At 44.4% G+C, this 20,257-nt stretch overlaps 1 protein-coding gene across 7 annotated transcripts in view; it reads right to left on the minus strand.

Moving 5' to 3' along the window:
* LOC146058239 (uncharacterized) overlaps positions 1-20,257 on the minus strand; it is a 92,813-nt gene that overhangs the window by 40,488 nt on the left and 32,068 nt on the right. For 6 of the 7 annotated variants that reach the window (XM_083170419.1, XM_083170418.1, XM_083170415.1 and 3 more), the window contains one exon: positions 19,875-19,949. In XM_083170419.1, coding sequence (XP_083026545.1) covers positions 19,875-19,949 — 75 coding nt within the window. Of the gene's footprint in view, positions 1-5,834; positions 6,777-19,874; positions 19,950-20,257 lie in introns of those variants that run through there. The other variant, XM_083170420.1, reaches the window with a different exon arrangement.

Consider the following 20,257-nt stretch of genomic DNA (forward strand, 5'->3'; position numbering starts at 1 on the left):
CCTTGTCCCTACTGCTGATTGGTCATCTTGTCCAGTAAAATCCCGGCTGCATGGGTAAAAATAATATACATACTCACCTTACTCTTGGTGCAAGTCGGTCCTCTTCTTCACAACGGCATCCCCGGGAGTTTAAAAAACAAAACAAATCACATATCCTGATCCATGACAGATATTGGACCAATAAAGTGTGTATTGTACACATATATCAGAGTCAATGTAATATGTCACTTTTTACAGTCAGATCCAATCAATGGCCCCTACCATGGTAACAGGCAGCTGGTTGGCCGAGAGACAGCCACTCACAGCCAGTCGGCGTCAAAGAACTATATACAGTGCTTACATATATTGCTTTGATGTCTGGCATGGATCGGGATGTATGCTTTGTTTATATATTTCTCTCCCTGGGATGCCTACATGAAGAAAACCAGCCTTCACCAAGAGTTAGGTGTGTAGTTTTTTTTTTTAAATCATTGCAGCTGGGATTCTACTAGACATGAGTGTCAAGTGTGTCCCAAGGCTGCGGAATTGCGCCACGCTAATGGAGCCTGTGGTGGCTAGTTTTAGAACCAGGGCCTGCTACAGGAGCCCAGACATGGTTCATTCAATATAACCTGCCCTACATATTTTATTTCCTGTATTTTTTTAGCAGGACCCGAACCAGAGAACCTTTTTTTATTTACCATATATACTCGAGTATAAGCCTACTTTTTCAGAACATTTTTTATGCTGAAAAAGCCTCCCTCGGCTTATACTCGAGTGAGGATCCCACATGAGTTAATACGTTTTCCCAGTTTTTTTGTTGTAAAATTAGGTGCCTCGGCTTATATTAGGGTCGACTTATACTCGAGTATATACGGTATTTACTTTTTATTTAATTTTTAAAAAACAAGTCAAAATAACAGATATACATCAATAAATGACTAGAACATTTTAGTGCCATATTAGAATGCCAAGTCAAACAACGGGCTTGATATGTAATTCACCATAAATATTAACTTTAAGCGGGAGTAAGTAACAAGAGATATAAAGATAGACACTTGGGGGAAGGGAAAAGGGTCTAAAGTACAGTAGTGTTCACTCTAGAGTTTCGGTCGGGCAGAGCGTCGGGGGGTGGTCCAGGCCCGCCGACGTCACACTTGTGGGCAGTCCCGGGCCGCCGACGCCACAAAAGGGGCATGCCTGGGCCGGTGACGTCACTAAAGTGGGCGGGGCGGCGACGTCACTAAAGCGGGCCGGGCCGCCGACGTCACTAAAGTGGGCGGGCCGGGCCGCCGCCGTCACTACAGGGGCGAAGGTGCCATGATGCCGGGGAAGAGCCGCGCATCGCCGTCTAAGGCGGCGCTGGGCTTCCCCGTGCAAGCAGTCGGGCCGGCACCAGGCTGTTTTAGAGGGGCGCTGCTAGAGGGGCATTTTGCCCTTTAAAAATCGGGCAGGGCGCAGCGCCCCGCTTAAACAGCCTAGCGGGAACACTATACAGATTGTGTAGATATCATGCACTAAAAGTTTGTACACACGCTGCAGTTTTGGCTTACAATTTTGACTAAATAGTTAAAATTGTATGGAAAGTTAGCCCAAATAGCAGTGTTTTCCCGATGGGAGGTCCTGCGAGGTCGGTATCACAGGCAAAAATAGACTGTGCAGACAAGGCAAGTTTGACTATGTGGCTTGTAATGCATTTGGCCATAGGTTAAATCGCACATAGTGGGTGATTCTGGTTGGTTTGCAAAAACAAATTCCTCCTTTAATGAACAAAACCATGTGCACTGCAGGTAGGGCAGATGTAACATGTGCAGAGAGAGTTAGATTTGGATGAGTTTTTTTGTTTCTGTGCAGGGTAAATACTGGCTGATTTATTCTTACACTGCAATTTAGATTTTAGTTTGAACACATCCCACCCAAATCTGACTCTCTCTGCAATGTTACATCTACCCCACTTGCAGTGAAGCATGGTTTTGTCCATTAAAGGAGTTTGCTTTTGCAAACCAAAAAGAATAACCCCCATAGCCAAAATCCGCTCCATGAACTTCAAGGAGAATTTGCATAGTTAACCACTATGTGACCTATAGAGAAATCAGTGGCTTAAAAATTTGTCTCATCACTTAAAGAGGTGGCAGGCAACGAGTATTTCAAATGAGTGTAAACTATCCGTATATCATTAAGTAGTATAAATTAATTTTAGCTACGTTAGATCCTAGTGGTATCATTTTTGAGAAATAATCCAAATTGTGAGATAATGTCTAGTACCACTGGGACTGTAGAAACTGTGGCAGTTATAAAGAGGAGCAGGTCATTTGCAAAAAGGGCCAGACAAAGATAGTAATTGGCAATCATAATGCCTTGATAATGGGGGAATGACACAGAGAAATAACTAAAGGTTCTAATGCTATGGCAAACAAGGGGGGAAGCATCCCTGCCTTGTCCCTCTATGGATCACAAAGGATTCTGAGAGGTCCCCATAACATTTTTGCAAAATGAAAATAAGACTCAATACAATGATATCTTTAGACAACTTTGCATATTCAAAGTTCAGAGCTGCAGGAGATAACCAGGAATCGGCGAGTCTCCATACAGTCTTCTACCGCAAGGTAAACCATCCACCATTAAAGTCCACAAATGAGGACCCATCCTAAATTCACAGACGAGCGGGACAGGGAAGTTCAAATGTTCTTCCTAAAGTCGAACAGCTGTGTGCACAGCAGAAAAAGTCCTTCCTCACTACATGCTGTAGTGTAGTTTTGAAAATGAAACATCTTGTGGCTTTCCCGAACTAGGTCAAAATGCCTGGTTCTCCGCAACACTTCCAGGTGCAGGTAGTTTAAACAGCAGATGGACCCACCCTGTGGGCTCTTTTCTATAACCAGGTCTGAACAGGCCTCACGAATATATGTAGCATTTCTGGCAATGTAGACATAACAAAATCTAGGCGTTATGTACTTTTAAGAGATTCTGGTAGACCTAAGGCCTCCATCCACTAGTGCAATTTGAGCCCATTTTATCTGATTTCGAGGCATCTGGCCAAAGAATCGGGTGAAAAGGGTCCAAATCGCATGTGCTTAACCTCCAATTCTGGTCCGACGCACGGTCCCGTGCGCATCGGATAGGAGCTGGACACCATCACTGCTGTAACACGGATACATCGGACCGTGCAGCCAGGAAAAGGATTGCATATGATACATGTCGGGTGAGATGGTGGGGCATAATGTGTGGAACAGCATGCGATGCCTTGTGTAAGTGGATGGGGGTCCTTACTGATCAATGCTTAAATTGTTTCTGCATTATCTGTTCTCTAGGTCATCAATTTTGTTCCAGAACTGGTTCTGGACACGTTCACACTTAACTCTTTCTGTTCTCAAAGCTGCCATATGAAAGAAAAAATGCTCTATTCAGTATCTTGTATGCGCTTAGTAACTGAGCAAGCTGCCCATTAATTTCAGGGCCTGCAGTAATGGCCCATAAACTTCTCTTATTGCAGCTATTCTAACCCCCGTACATAATTGGTGTGGTCAGAGAAGGCATAGTATGTGTAGGAAACCCCTCTGGAAATGGAATTACAGGAATCATTACATTTACTGAGCACTGTACTGGGGAGGAAGGCGCTGTACAAGAGTACTCTCAAGTGTCTTGTGAGTCCGGTGCCATGTTTGAATTACGCACACCCTGCTGTTGCCGCAGGATATTCGTCTTACCCGGCATCAAAGGGCAAAAATACCACTCAATACAAGTCTGGGAGTCTTCAGGGAGGGTCCGGAGTGCACGGATGCTCTTTGAAGGCTGTGCATTTTCAAAACACCCAAAACTAAGTATAGTGTGAAAGGCAACAAAATAGCCATTATTGAGGAGGAATGGGATCTAGGTGTCACTAGCACTGGGGACATGAAACTAGCAGAAATTTTGACTATGGTGAAAGGTGGTTTGCCTGGTTTGTACTTTAAAACTGAGGGATGACGCTTTAGGGTGCACAGTGCTGGTGTACACGCATGTGATGTGGCATTTAGGAAAGGATCACTGTATTATACACCCCGCATGCTCCTCTATGGATGAGAAAAAGCTTCCTGTTCCATCATTATTGTGCGCGTCTTCTGACCAATGTGCGGTTACCAGTATAAGGTTCTAGAATTGGTTTTGTATCCTGTACTCCTGGCGGCGAACTTCATCACAGGTGATAATTGTTCTACTTTCCAACTTATATTCTGCAACCTCGCTGACATTGGTTTCAAGTTTTTGTGGAAAGTGTTATCATGTGATGGCTTGATGTTATCAATCAACTTGTGCACCACCGGCGACTACCTGCCAGGACTGTTCCATATGTCTTCACTTATGGTTTTCTCCGTCCGTCTTCTAGTTTTCTCTCGCCCCATCTCCTGACTCACTCAGCAATTTGCAGACCATTCCATGGTGAGGGTCCACCAACAGCTTTCACTTCTCTGCATCTTTATGTGTCCCCCCCCCCTCAGCCTAACTTTAGGTCACCCTTTTTCACGCTTGAATTCCGCCTCGGCCTCGCTCTGTTTCTTGTGATCTCTTACCTGAGAAAATAAAGGCTCTAGCTTTGATTTGCAAAGACTATCAGGGGGTTTGCATATGTATTTGTGGCCAAAATACACATGGGACGAGGATATTTCTAGCGTAGCAGTAGTGAGTTCTGTTGGTTACCATATGTTATAACTGCAGTACTGTAAAGGTAACGCACTGCTTTACCATATCTCATTTATCCTTTTATACACTTATGTACAATAATGTGCAAAAGTGTTAGGCAGGTGTGGAAAATGCTGCAAAGAATGCTTTTGGAAATAGAAGGGTTACTAGTTTTTTTTTTTTCTCAGTTATCGAAATTAAACAGAATGAACAGAAGAGATCTTTTTTTAAGCCGTGGTGGGTCCACCAGGCTGCCATTTGCCTGGGATAGCCAAGCCAAACGTCGGGTGAATGGACACACCAGCGATGACTTAAGAAACGTATTCAAGCTTCTTAACAATAGGGTCTTTAATCAATGACACATCCAGATTTCACCAATCTTTGTACGTTGTTTCTCCACACCGGCTTAAAACTTTTGCACGGTACGTTATGTATTCAGTTACCAACCGTATCTTACACTGGAAAAGCAAAAAATGTGTCAAGCTTAAAGGCATCGAGGGTATTCAATTAAGTGCCATTTTTTTGACTAACCCGGCATTTTCAAAAAAACACATGGATACAGGATTTCTCAGCTGTTTTCAATCGTTTTTTACTCATAGTAGCTGGAGGAACAGGCAGAGATCGGCTACTGCAACTGCTGCTTATTTTTCTCTTATTTTGAGACTTCTTGTTTTATATTTCTGCAACAATCTACACGTCTATAAATCATTGAATAACTGCAGGAAACTACACATTAGTAAGTGTTCTGGTAGCACAGACATATTGTCCTAAATACACCATTTAGCCAACAGAAAATAAGTGAATGTCATGAATTTCTAGAACGTTTATTTTTAAAAAGAGAATTCAATTTTGTATGTTTGAGACCAGCCCTGTGCCAGAGAGAAAAGGACATCAGGGGAATATGACCTAACCTAAGAACTAACACCCAGGGGGGTATTCCAACTGTCGGAAAGTCTGTGGATCGGCAAAAACGGCCGTGAATTTGACAATCCGAGGCCGTTTCCATTCAATGCTGTCATTAACGGCAGCATTGAATAGGTGAGTGCTGATATTTCCCCTGTCAGTCTGTAATCGAATATAGGAAACGGGGATTGTGTGATAACCTGGGATTTATCTGGTCGGCCATGGATTTGTGGGTAAATCTGATGGGAAATGTTGGGCTAATAAGGGATTTCTGCTTGTCGAATGCACATTAGACCTCATCATGACATATTTTTACTACCACAGTAATAACAGTAATTAGTTTTGCAAAGCTACATTAACTGAACAATAAAAATGTGAGAAAAATACATTCTTTTAGTGTTATTTCTAGAGCTTCATCTTATTCTGTTACATTTACCGTTCGGAACAACATTTGGGCAAAAACACACAGGAAGCAGGTGCGAGGGCCCTGCTCGTCTAGTTTCTGCATTACACGAGGGAGCGCTGTCTTTTTTTTTTGGGACGGTGAATTGACATTTTCATGCTCTTCAGTCTCTGCATTGTCAGATGGATCCGTAACTGGACACAACCCTTCTTATACGCCCGCATTTAGTGCAAAATAACTATGGAGAATCCACATTTTTTTATGGTTCGTAATCCAGCCTAAATTATATACATGAATCGCCCAGAGTCCTAGACAAAAGATTTCCCCCTAGTGTGAACTCTCCGGTGACGACCATGATCTGAGCTCTGTGAACATGCGAACGGCCTCTCCTTGGCGTGAGTGCGCTGATGAATCACCAAATTGTATCTCTGGGCAAAACGCTTGCTGCATTCCGTGCACTTAAACGGCTTCTCGCCAGAGTGGATCCGTTGGTGCGTAGTTAGGGTAAACCTTCTGGCAAAGCTTCTGCCACACTCCGTGCATGAAAATGGCCTCTCCCCGGTGTGAGTCCTCTTATGGTACATGAGACGTGACTTATGAGGAAAGGATTTCCCACAGTAAGAGCAGTGAAACAGGTTGTCCCCGGTGTGACCTCGCTGGTGGGCGGTAAGAGCAAGTTTGGAGCTGAATCGCACCCCGCAGATGGAGCACCTATACAGATTACTGGCGCTATGCGTTTGCTGATGGGTGACGAGGGCTGAATGATTAGGGAAACATTGCTGACACTCCGAGCACTGGTGCGTCATCTCAGGATAGTGTGAGGAGGCGTGCGGACCTGTTGGGGACAAAAGTACGGAGATAAACCCTCTGTACATCAGCGGAAGGGTCGCGTCATCATGTGTTACACATTTTATGTAGTTATATATAAGTACCATATAGGTATCTGCTTTATTCAACATCCGATTTATTATTTATTTATACACATACTCTGTAGCGCTTTACAGAGAATATTTGAACAATCACATCAGTCCCTGCCCCAGTGGAGCTTACACTCTATATTCCCTACCACATGTACGCGCACACACACAAGGGTTAACTTTGTTGGGAGCCACTTAGCCTACCAGTATATTTTTGGTAGTGTGGTAGGAAACTGGAGTACCAGCAGGAAACCCAGGCAAGCATGGGGAGAATATACAATCTCCACACAGTTAGGGCTAAGATACGCACATTCTACAGTGTGGTCACCGTGTTCGTATAAAAACGCCCTCAAACCAACGAAACGCGTTCATTGGTGGCGTTTGTGTTGTGTTTTTTTTTTTAAACAAGTGCATTGATTGCACGCATTCGTCGTTATTTTGGGGCGAGTTGGAGCAATTTTGTAAACAAGATTCTTAGTAAATTTGTGATTTGGTACCAATATTATTTTGGATGAGGTTTGGCTCGATGGCGAGTTTTCTTTGATTTAGTTGGATTTGGAATGCCATATCCAGGCGTACTGACCACTAGTAAATCCCTGATGTGGCTTCATCATGGAAAAACACCAAATTGGCCAAACACGATTCTTCATGAATCTGCCTCCTAGAGACTTCTCCCCAGTGTTCGTGCTATGGTTACATCAATGAGTGGCGGAAACAAGAAGAAGGGGGCAGAAGATAGAGAGGGACATCCAACTTACATTGTCATATAGGATCCCAATATAATATCTGACGCTATCGTTCTCAGGTCACTATGCACCAGGTAGCCACGGAGAGAGTCCATTCCCCCACCTGTTCTAGCTTTGGGTAATCAGCCCCTGCACTGTAATGTGTAATAGAGTTTGATCTGTGTCCCACAGTACCGGCGGTGGTATGATGCAACACTGGACTATAGTGACCCGTATACTGGTTAGAGTAGGGGTGGGCAACAAGCGGTCCTCCAGATGTTGATGAACTACACATCCCAGCATGCCTTTCCTATTTGGCCAAGGTGAAACTGATGCATGGCATGCTGGGATGTGTAGTTCATTAACATCTGGAGGGCCGCTTGTTGCCCATACCTGGGTTAGAGACTTGGAGGAGATGGGAGGCCTCATATACACAGATTTAGGACCCCAGGCTTCACAGATTGTCCTGGAAAATTGGGGGAACAATTTCTACATAAGGCCTGGTCAGAAAGCCTGATACAGAGAAGTAAGCCAGTATTCAGGGTAGGAGTCAAGGAGATAGCGATAAATACTACTAATATGTACTGTGAAAGCTTTAGTACACATTGTATTTAATATAGAAAAGGGACATTACTGTGGAAGTCATTTATTGCTATAACAATACATGCGAAAATAAAAAATAAAACTGTATAAACTTCTGTCACTAAAATACAAACAATACCACAATTAAAGCAGGAGTCTCTTGGGGGGTTATTCTAGTCCATTCTTTCTGACAAAATCCTTCTTAGATGGACAAAACCATGTGCACTGCAGGTGGGGCAGATGTAACATGTGCAGAGAGAATTAGATTTGGGTGGGGTTTTTCTTCAAAGTGAGATCTATATTGAAGTGTAAAATAAAGTAGTCAGTATTTTCCCTGCACAGAAACAAAATAACTCACCCAAATCTAATTCTCTCTGCACATGTTACATCTGCCCCCCTGCAGTGCACATGGTTTTGTCCATCTAAGAAGGATTTTGTCAGAAAGAATGAACTAGAATAAACCCCTTAATGACAATTATGTGGAAAGTCACCCTTTCTCCAATTCCATGGGGGACACTGAAGAAACTGGGGAATAGAGAGGTGGAGCCGAGCACTATAAGAATTATTTTGATTTGTATTTGTCTCCTCCTCTCTATCCCCACCTGAGAGCGTGGATAACACAACAGATGGACAAGGCGGAATCAACAGGAAATACAGTCCCAAGAACCTAAACAAAGAACAGAAACAAAAAAAAACATACAACCAACAGGCACCCGAAACAGTCCAAGAATGGCGTGGGCACGTGTGTACGCGTATCACATTGGTCGCTTAATCAGGTGGATGAGCGCAGCTGCATCTGTATAGTTATGGACCATGTGAAGCTCAAGTGGTCCCGACCGAGTTTGTGGATGAGCCACGATGGAAGGAGGTGATAAGCGAGCACTGGCCATCTAAGTCTGATGAATAGTCAGATCAATCAATCTTGCTAGCCAATCACAGGAACCGCAATAGGCTGATTCATGTACAATGCTTGCTATGTGCAAAGCTCAGCCGTATTGTTTTGAAAGATGAGCTACAGAGAGCAACATGACAGGGCCCAAAACTCCAATAACCTCCGAGCCAAAACCAAAGTGATCTTACAAGTACTTAAGGTCAACCTCCTCCAAGGGCTCAAACACTGCGGATTGAAGGAACATCAACACTAGATTTAGATCTCAAAGGGCTTTAGGAGGTACAAAAGGCTTGTGGACTCGTAATATGTAATAGGAAAGTCCATAGATCTGGAAGCAGGGCCAACTGATGCTGAAAAAATATGGGATGAACTGAAGATGATCTAGCCTAAATGTTAATGCCTACAGGTCACCTGCAAGAAGAAGCAGAAAGTTCACATACCACGCTTGGGTAGACCAATCTGGGGCCACAAGGATGACACCCCCCCACACCAGTTCTCGACTCCATGGATGAACACAGTGGAGATGGCCAAGGTGTGCCTTTCTGCCCATTGCAAGATGTTTCCACTTTATGTACGCCACAGCACGTGCTGTTCTCCAACTGTACATGAAACAACAGTACCTGCTGAAAAGGAGGTGCTGTAATGACAGCATTGAACACTGCCCTGAGCACCAGCATTTTAATAGGAAGGGGTGGCAAAGTTAGAGGAATTTAATTCTAGGTACTGAAGCAGCGACCCTCTGTGAAATGAGTGGTCAAAGGCCACCAACATAGAGAGGCAAGTCCGAGTGGACAGACAACTACTGTAAGTCTGTGCATTTTAAATGGGATGCTTCAAATGCACAGACTTGTTTGGCTGTGGCAGACTAGATGAGCAGAGAGGTTCCTATATGCTGTCAAATCCTATGTCTTTGCTGATCGCTGGGACAGAAGGTTCAACTAATATGGCCTGGAATGGAACCTGCCAAACTGAATTTATTTGATAGATGCCACCATCTTGCCCAGTAATCAATTGCAAAGGTGAATGGAAGCCTTTAGTTTGAGAGCCATCCCAAATAACGCCTGAATTGCAGGGCCATGTCCAATGGGAGAAACACTGTCTGTAAACAGGTGTCCAGAATCATGGCCACGAACTGGTGACTCTGAGGCACCAGACTAGACTTTTTGAAGTTGACAATACAGCCATAGGGAATGAGAACCCGATTCATCAAGGTGATTTGTCTCATAAGTCTCTCCACCTATGAAGCATTAATCAAAAAGTCATCCAGGTATGGCACAATGTACACCCCCAAAGACTACCATTACTTTGGTTAACAAATGGGGGTGGATGTCAAACTGGTCCCAGAAGTTCCCAAATTAGAATGTGGATGTAAGCATCTCTGATATTCAAGGACACCAATGGGATTCCATCTTTGATCGGTGCAGAATCAATAAACATTTAAGGATTTGAGATTCAAAATAATCCAGGTTGAGTGATCTGGCTTTGGAACTATAAACAGATTGAAATAAAATCCCTGTGTGATCAGGATCAGCACTAGGACCTTGGGGCAAGAATCTTGCCTATTACATGCTGCAGCACTCTTTGCTTCTGTACGGAAACTTGTGGTCCTGCGGTGAAAACCCGAACTGGTAGAAACTAATAAACTCTTTATTGTATCCATGGAAAACAAGATTGTGGACCCAAACATCGGAACAAGCTGGAAACAAACTGCTTTGTACAGAAACAGGAGCGAGCAGCCACCATGAGAAGCCCCAGGTGCGATGGAGGCTGTCATACTGCCACGTTTTTTCTGTGGACTTGGGGTTCAAAAGACTGGCAAGGCCGGGCTGCCAATCTCTGGACTTACCACCTCTGGCTACAGCTAAGGCATCTCTGGTTTTGGCATGAAAACAGACAGTGGCCCAAAAGGTACAAAAGGACAGTCCCAAATAGAACCAACGTGGAGCCCTCATGTCTGAAGGTAAAACAAAAAACTCTTGCCTCCCGTGGCAAGGACAATGATCCAGTCAAGTTCCAGGCTGAACAGGACATACCAGAAAACAAAAGGGCTTCCACCACTTGCTATGACTTTGCATCACCCTGCCAGGCCCAACGCCAGAGAACACAGTTAGTGGCCACCACGGAAACAGAGATCTTGGAACATAGCTGGGCAGCATAACCCAGTTATATAGTCAATTCCCCAATGTGCTTGGTTAGGGGCATCAGGTCAGCTTGACCAACATTAGGCCACAATGCCCCCAACCAACTGTTCCACCTATTTTTCGACTGCCTTATTTACCTATGTTCTGCTTTGGGTTAGATTGGCTGCATGTGGCGTCAAGCACCCGCCATGGCCCACCCTGCAAACTATCCGGAAACACCTGTGTGGTATGGACCACGCCCTTGCAATGCTGCTTCGTCGCCTCCCATAATTTTTCGCAATGCAGTTTCAAGGCTCATGCACTCCGTTGAACATCAATTTTCAGTCATCTACGTGGCCTACTGAAACGCAGCCTATGGAAACTTCTTGATGCACCCAGAGCAGGCAAAACATCTTCTTGGGGGACATTTCCCTTGTATGAAGTAGCTCCATTTCCTACCATCTGTGCACACAGAGTAGCAACAGGTGGGTATACATAGTACTCAAACACACAGATAAACCAGCACAAAGAATGCACTCAGTGCCTGTTTAGTTACTGATTATAGAAATCCCATGTCAGTATAGCTAGTGAGAACTGCCTGTACTTGTGGATAATCACAGCTCCCATGATGTGCATCGTATAGCAAAAAATCGCATCGCATGCGATCGCATGCGTTTTTTAACAGAAAAGCATCCAAATGCATTGAAATTAGTATCAAACATGTTCAATGGCCCCCAAATGTCATTTTTGAGGCTGTACCACCCCCACTATCAACGCGAACCCGAAGCGTGGCGAGCCCCCGGTACGCGTCCTACGACCTTTTCATACCCCCACTATCCACGTCGGCGTGAAGTTGAGAATAGAAAGTGTGGCGAGCCCAGCGAGCCACCGAGCCCGATGCGATCGCATGCGATTTTGTAAAAAAAAAATGGTAAAAAACCTGCAAAAATCGCATCCAATCGCATGCCACCATATATGGCATGCGATGGCATGCGATGGAAACCGTGATAATCCACAAGTACCGAACTGCCATTACAGAGAGTAGATGCCATGGAGAGGGAGGAGTGTACGTAGGGAGCAAATCCCACAGAAATAGCAGTAGCAATGCTCCACACTTTTGCACTCACACAATCCTGCAGTGCTACCTGAGATGATATGGAGCCCATCGGAGATGCCAGCATCCAAGATTACTGCTGCTGGTGTGCTGTGAGGTGAGTAGAAAACAGAGGGCACCCACAAGTGAAGCATGGAGAGCATACGGTCACCATTCTGTTCGGTCATGATGGTCAGGCCCATGGGAAGGTCCAAATCACGAGCATGAGGCCCCTGACGCAGTGAATATGCGGTATTGGTTGCACTGCCGATAGGTACCTAATGTTTGTTTCAAGGTGGCATCTGCTGACTATGGGCACCACTGACTCCCAGATTGCAGTTTGCACGTGTAGTCTTTAGTGAAGCAACAATAAATAAAACAAACAGTAAAATAGGTTGGAGACAACCTAAAATGCTCCCTCGGACACATAATCTAAACTGAGGCCACTGGGGTATAGAGAGGGAGGAGCTGACTATTAATCTGTGCCAGGTTCCACTCATCACCCATCTTTACCCCGGTGTAACTCCAGTGTCACCTAATGCAGTAGTTCCCAACCCTGGTCCTCAAGTACCCCCAACAGTGCTGGTTTTCTAGGTCTCCACACAGAATCAAAGTGAAATAATTAGCTCCACCTGTGCATCTTTAACAAAATGTGTCTGAATAATGAGTGCACCTGTCAGGTGACCTGGAAAACGTGCACTGTTGGGGGATTACTTGAGGATTAGGGTTGGGAAGAATAAAATTACAATAAAGCGTTTTGATAAGAGGTGGCAAAAATGAGGTCAATGGGGACATATACAATTCTGAAATCATTTTTTAATAACATACAATAAACGATCTAAAATATCAAACTATATAGAAAGCCGATAAAATAAGTAAAAAAATTAAAACCTGCAACTTGTGCCCAGTCTTCATTTAGAGTATTTAATAACAGTAGGAGAGAACATCAAAGTGTTCATGATCAATATTTTAAAATGACTAGTTTTATCCATTCCCAACTTAAGACTGTGAGTGGTGTATGCAATCCTGGATTCCGACTGCCGGAACAGTATATTGACAGGCGGAATTCAATGTTCCACCTGTCCACTGTCGAAAAGGGAGCATGGCCGCATGAATTTGACAATCCACAGCAGTTTTTGACAATACAGTTGCGACTGGTTTGAAAGGTGGACCAGTTTTTTCTAATTCTGTGTTCAATGATGTCGGAAACAACAACATTGAATAGAAAGCTGCCACATTTCCCCTGTCAGAAATAGCAGCGGGGATTGAATACCACCCTAAGATTGCTTTGTTTATTTGAACATACACGTTTATACTCATTGAAGAGAAATCTATCTATGATCTGTATTTTAGTCCTCAACCCTCCATTACATGAACCCCAAGAAATATCCTGGGATCAGACTTGTGTTTCTTTAGGGGACAGACACTTTTGATATAAGGGGCAGACTAGATGGGCCAAGTCATTCTTATCTGCCGTCAATTTCTATGTTTCTATATATGAAGTCTAATCTCTTCCCAATGTTTATCAGTGTGGTACTTAAAGAAACCTGTTAGAAAGTATATAAAAGTATATACTCGGTGGTATCTAGTTCCTACCAGTCTTCATACCATGGGATATGGTCCGTACTCTGATCACTGGAGACTAATGGGGCCTACACACGGGGAGATTTCAGGGCATCTTCTAAGTGATTATTTGAGCCTTCAAAAAGTCCCATTGATTGCTAAAGTTTGCTGTATAGCCACTATGGAGTATATCCAACCAGCTTAATAAATAAGACTGTAGTTACATTTTGCGATACTTGGTATCCTCTGTATCTTGTACAGAACCTCACTACACCTGTACTGTGCATATTATTTTACTACCCTTTTACTATATCCCATATTTACAATTGAGACTACATTCAAAAAGAGAGCTCATTTAGCCCTTTTAATCATATTGAGACATACCCCTGAAGAAGTCCTCCAGGAGACGAAACGCGTTGGTGTCGTACGTAAAGGGATATATTCATTGTAATTTATGATATACCATCAGGTTAAGAAAGCCACAACCTTTAAATAAATATTGCATTGGACTTTTTAAGTGTGTATCAGTAGTATAAAGACTGTTACAGGCCATGGAAATGGTGACCTTGGTATAAGTGCCTGACAATCACTGTGTGTGTGTGTGTGTGTGTGTGTGTGTGTGTGTGTGTGTGTGTGTGTGTGTGTGTGTGTGTGTGTGTGTGTGTGTGTGTGTATTATATTTCTCTTTTTATTGTCCTCAATTTGTATTACATTTTGTTGCATTCTTGATTTTATACATTTTTCAAATAAAAAAATAAATTTGCATCGCACAGAAAATTAGCATGCAATGTGATGCGATTTTCCTACAGTGCCGTATGTATGTAAATTGGGCGCCCTGCAAATACATAAGTACCAAAAAAAGGAATGTAAAACACCCATAAATCACTAATATAAGGAAGGACCAATTTCCAGCAAATTATATAAACATCCAAAATGAATTAATTTCCACTTCCCGGGATCAACCGCCTGATCCCGAACTGGTTAGTTCACTACCTTAGATTAGATTCAACTTTATTGTCATTACCCCAATACAGCAGCCTGCCATGGCCCAACCAACAAATGATCCGGTCACGCCGGCATGGTCTGAATTGCACCCCAACAATGTCATGTTGTCGTCCCCCGGCCCTTAGACTTCAGTCCCATTTTTTTTAATGCAACCGCAGTTTTGCCTAATATCGATTTTCGTTCATCTACGTCTGATACCGAATTAGGTCCATAAAACAATATCCGGTTCTGTAACAGGTGGTGTCAAATTACCAGTGGTAGTCTGTCTTGTTTGGGTGTCAAGCGGGCTCCTAAAACATCAATATGATGTCAGGTCCCTCATAGAGCGTGTCCTAATCGCCTTGTTAGCCGACAGACACCTGCTAGCAAGGCAATATTCCGTTATGTGTGGAACCTGCGGCGTCTGAGGCTCACTGCCTGCAAACTGAATCTCGCTGACCACTGTAATCTCTCCAATCAGAAGGTTCAGAGTAATGCTAGAAAGGAGGAGCCTCCATCAGAAATAAAAAATAGAAATAGAAAAAAAGATTTAACCGCCTCCTCCTGTTGTAGAACACCAGGACACCCCCTATATAACATTATTATCTGGCCGCAGAGTACTGTTGCGTTACTTAGTGGTGATTTTGTTGTGAAGCGACAAAACGACTAAAGTTGCAGCTCTCAAAAGCAAAATTAGGACATAACTTTTATACTTTACAATTATAGCGCAGTATCAAGGAATTGGTGTCTGAAACTGGAATGACTTCTTATTCCTTGTAAGAGGTGGCTATACAATGTTGCTGAGAAATGGGATACACGTCTATTGTTCATCACACAGAGATGAGCGCTGTCAGAACATGCACTGTTAAAGTTATACAAAGAGTGTGTAACAAGTTTCCGGAAGAACAAATAGTATTTTATTTACAAAGTGAACATTACATTTTTACAAAGTATTGGCCAGGAGAGTTTTTTCCAAGTTGCAGACGTACGCACCACTTGGTGATGCAGCTGGACCAGTCTGAATCAGGTATGGTCTTCTACATGATGGATGAAGGTCTCCAGCTTCCAAGAACTCAAAACAAACTGCATGCATCTTGCTCCTGATTTGTGGAAACCCGAAGAAGTTGCAGGGGGCCGGAATGTACGGCGGATGACCAAGCTCCTGCATGCATTTACGGACCAGAAGATCCACAACTTTCCTGGACTGGTGGGCATGATGGAAAAGCGCACATGAACAGGAGATCTTGGATGGTGCCTGGTAATGGTTTCTAGCATTTGCCTAAGGCATCGGTTGGCATACCAGACCCAAGTGATGCTATGTGGCTGCTTGAGTGGTATAGTTATATGATCATGGCCACCGAAACCGCCACCATCTGCTTGGCCACGCAGGGGTCGTGTTGGAACATTTGCAGCGGTGCACCTCCAACTGGGGTCACTAGACCACAACGTTTGGTATCAAGGTCAAAACTACAGATCCAGGAATGCAGAATCCTTGCTCAGACTGAGCTTTCTGTGGAGTGTCAACAACATGGATCCTGATGAGATGTTGGTCACCTTCTGTAACTAGGCCATGACAACCCGCATCCAACTCAACTATGGTCTACTAAGCAGCAACATCGTTCATGTAGGTCAGCCGCAGTGCTACTTGCCTGTGCAGAAATTCTGCCAAACACTCTGTGACCAGATGCACCCTAGCAATCACAGAATGGTCACATGGGACCTGGGCCGATAGGCTATTCCCACTTACAGTTCTCCTGTTTCTCTACTGCGCAGTGGATGAGTAGGTTGCTGCCAGCCTCCGCTCTAGAACCAGCATGGTAGCTGGCAGAGGGTGGAGCTTGGAGATGCTGGCTCACCCCAATATAGCTGGAAAACGGAACAGCTTTTTGCGCAAATCTGTCAATAGCAGGATATAAAAAAACAGTTATCTTTAATTCAAGAGGTTTATTTGCTCCCTAAAAAAGTGTCAAATCAGTTGCTAAAGGTGCCAATGACCATAAAAGGTTGATGTAGATTTATAACACGGATATAGTTATAGTTTATGCAGCAATAAGGTTTGCATTTAACTCTTAAACAAACTAATGGTTTCCATCCTTCCCTGCATATCTCCTTACAGGATATCATCCATTCCAAACCGAAGTTCCCATCATTAACACCTTTCCACAGGATAACTGGAGAATCCCGTAAATCGCCAGGAGACCACTGACCAACATCGGACCTCATGCTAGGAAATGACAATTATTGTAGCATCCCATTTCCTAGTCTTAGAGGTTGGCAGAACTTCCCTTTAACCTACAAACACATCTTAAATATAAATACATTTGAACACGTCACCGACTATTACATATACTCTGCTTTATACAGCAATGCATCGCACATCAGCTACAGTGCTTTACAAATAGACACAGATGCAGCCACGCCTATTGTTGCAGTGCCAATCGCCACTTGCGACTTACGTGGCGATTGGCGTGATCCCGTGGCCATGCTCAACCATCTATGTTGCTCATGTAACTCATAGAATGCACTGAGTGGCAATGGTATCCCGTGACGCAATGCGGGCGCGATATTGACATGCCGAACAAGCACAAGCAGCCGTAGCACAGCATTGATGAGCAGGGTGATTGGCGGGTCAGCAACCTAGCGATCTGGTCCGAATCAGCACCTCTGTTACAATGAGGCAATGCGGGACCAATGGTTGGATAAAAGACAGCAAGAACTACTGTATAGACCACCAGGGGTACTCTGATATGTGTGGACAGAGATTCATTCTCTAGGTGATCCCGCTGTTTAAGGTCATTTGATTGGACTGCTCCGTTATCCTACCCAGGTCGATGGCGTACAAGCAGAACAGTATGGCAATTAAAACCTTTCCCTCCCCGATATGTCTGCGTCTAAAGAGGACAGCGCACTGAAACTGCGGTCTCTCCCCCCATACAAAGTCCCCAATTATGTTGTGTAAATCCCAAAGCCAAACCTTGAATAAGCAGAGATTCAAGTAGATCTAGAACCTTGGTCGGTAGGTTAATTTCACCTTCACGGATTCCACTGAGCCACTTAGTAACCCAATACCGGAGCTCGGTGCAAGGAGACGGGAGAGATCAGCATACAGGGGATTTGAGATTAGGGAGGCACCGAGAAAAGGGAAAAGGGCTGTTTGGGCCCATCCAGGGAGTGGGGAGAAGCCGACACATTCACTGCTATAGACGTGGAAAAGTTGATCTTAAAGTTAGAGAGGGAGACAAACTTCGGAAACTCAACTGGATTGAGGTAAATAGAACTGGCAATGGCCTCCATACATTATATAAAAGGGGAGGGGATCCCCCCCTAGCCTAGTACCATGGTTTATGAATGGTTCTGAGAGGGCTCCAAGAACTCTAATCTGTGCTGTGGGGGAACAGTATAAGTTGCTAGTATAGTGTAGACCAACAGAACGCAGATCCAGGAGTCCTAGAACCCCTTCCATAATACCCTATGAAGTGCTTTCTCCATGTCAGTGGAAAGGACCAACACTGGGACAGAGCAGACCGAAACCAGATGTATCAGGCCGACAACTCTAGTTTTATGGGGCACGTGTCTCCCTCCCAAGCACAAAGCCCACCTGATCCAAGGGTATTAAGGGGCAGATCTATTAAGCCTGGTGAAGAGATAGCCAATCAACTCCTAGCTGTCATTTTCCAAACATATCTGATTGGCTGGTGTGTTTTCTCCTACTTTATCACCACGTTATCTCTTCACCAGGCTTAATACATCTGCCCCTGGGTTAGGGAGCAGCAACTGAAGTCTATGGGCAATTAAGCATTAAGAAGAGATGCTGGATGGTAACTAACACATTGGGCCGGGCCTATACCTGCCCTGGGGAGAACGAACGTAATCTTCCAAATATTGGGAAGAGAACCCAAACCTGGTCAAGTGCATTTTGGGGGAAAGAGGATCCATCAAGGGATTCTAATAGGAAACAGTGAACCATCTGGGCTTCATCGTCATATTAATTTCATCATAACCTGGGAGGGACAGAGGAGAACGTAACCAAGCATTTTCCTCCTCCGACAACCTCGGGACACCAGCATCACAAAGGTAATGAGCCACAAGATCCCTAGGCCATCGCCTCAGTACACAAAGGGTCCCAGAGAGGATCATTTGGAATAACAAGTGTGAAATGCATCGGGTGGATCACAGGTACGAGTGCACTGAACCCCCAACAATTTGGATATATAAAGTGGCTCTATGGGAACACAGAGCTCTCGCCAACAGCTCATCCGGCTGACAGCCCAACTGAAATCTGTGGTTCATACAAAGTGTGCAATAAGTTTTAGCATCGGCAAATAGCAAGGTATTAAGGGTGTACACAGACTGCAGCCACTGACCCATTATTAGCTTACACTGTATGGCTGTATGTCTAGTACCTGTGTATACGGATAGGATATAGCACAAGGACATACTTATGTTACGGGCTTATACACAAGAGTAACCAATCAGCTGTGATAGTGCAGTCAGTAACATGCAGTAACATGAAAGCCAATATCTGATAGGCTGCAGTACATTATCCTGACACATCAGTAAATAAGTCCCCATGACGGATTAGTAAATACTGTGCTATGCATGAGGTGTAACCTGCAGCCACCAGATACGACCTGTGTTCCCCTATTCAGCTTATACCAGAGGAAGAGACCTTCAGCTATTACACCCCCAGCAATGTGACCGTGTCCCACCCGTTATCACATAACCAACACTGTACCAGGTAACTAAGATCGGGGAGCCTCTGCTGTACAGTCACCTATAGCCATCTGTGTATCTGTCCTTACACCTCACCTCACATACTGCCCCCTACAGCCAGAACCACGGCCTCCCATCATTATATGTGACCAGAGGAGCAGCCCGATCCCTCTCATAGCCGACGGTCACACATCTATTCCCCCAACATATTACAGAGCAGCCATAGAACCGGCTCACACCCAGAACAGCCGCCGGGCACAGTCTATGGCCTCCCGTTCTGTCCAGCAATGTGATATAGGGCAGTCTGGTATAAGTCACATTATAGGAGAACGAGCAGCACTGACCTGCACTGGATTCAGGGAGGAATTCCTGCAGCTCCCGATGGTCACCAGCATCCAGCTCTACACCGGCCTCAGCTCCTGTGTATGACAATAAGCAGCCAGTGTTACACATAGACACACGTGTGCAGAGACAGAAGGGGCCGGTGTCTGTGTGTAGTAGTAATTACTATCATATGTGACAGGAGGAATATCCGGACATACGTGTTACCCGCAGCCAGTGTTACACATAGACACACGTGTGCAGAGACAGAAGGGGCCAGTGTCTGTGTGTAGTAGTAATTACTATCATATGTGACAGGAGGAATATCCGGACATACGTGTTACCCGCAGCCAGTGTTACACATAGACACACGTGTGCAGAGACAGAAGGGGCCGGTGTCTGTGTG

The sequence above is a fragment of the Crinia signifera genome, chromosome 2, assembly GCF_055691185.1.
Source record: "Crinia signifera chromosome 2, ASM5569118v1, whole genome shotgun sequence".
Lineage (NCBI taxonomy): Eukaryota > Metazoa > Chordata > Amphibia > Anura > Myobatrachidae > Crinia > Crinia signifera.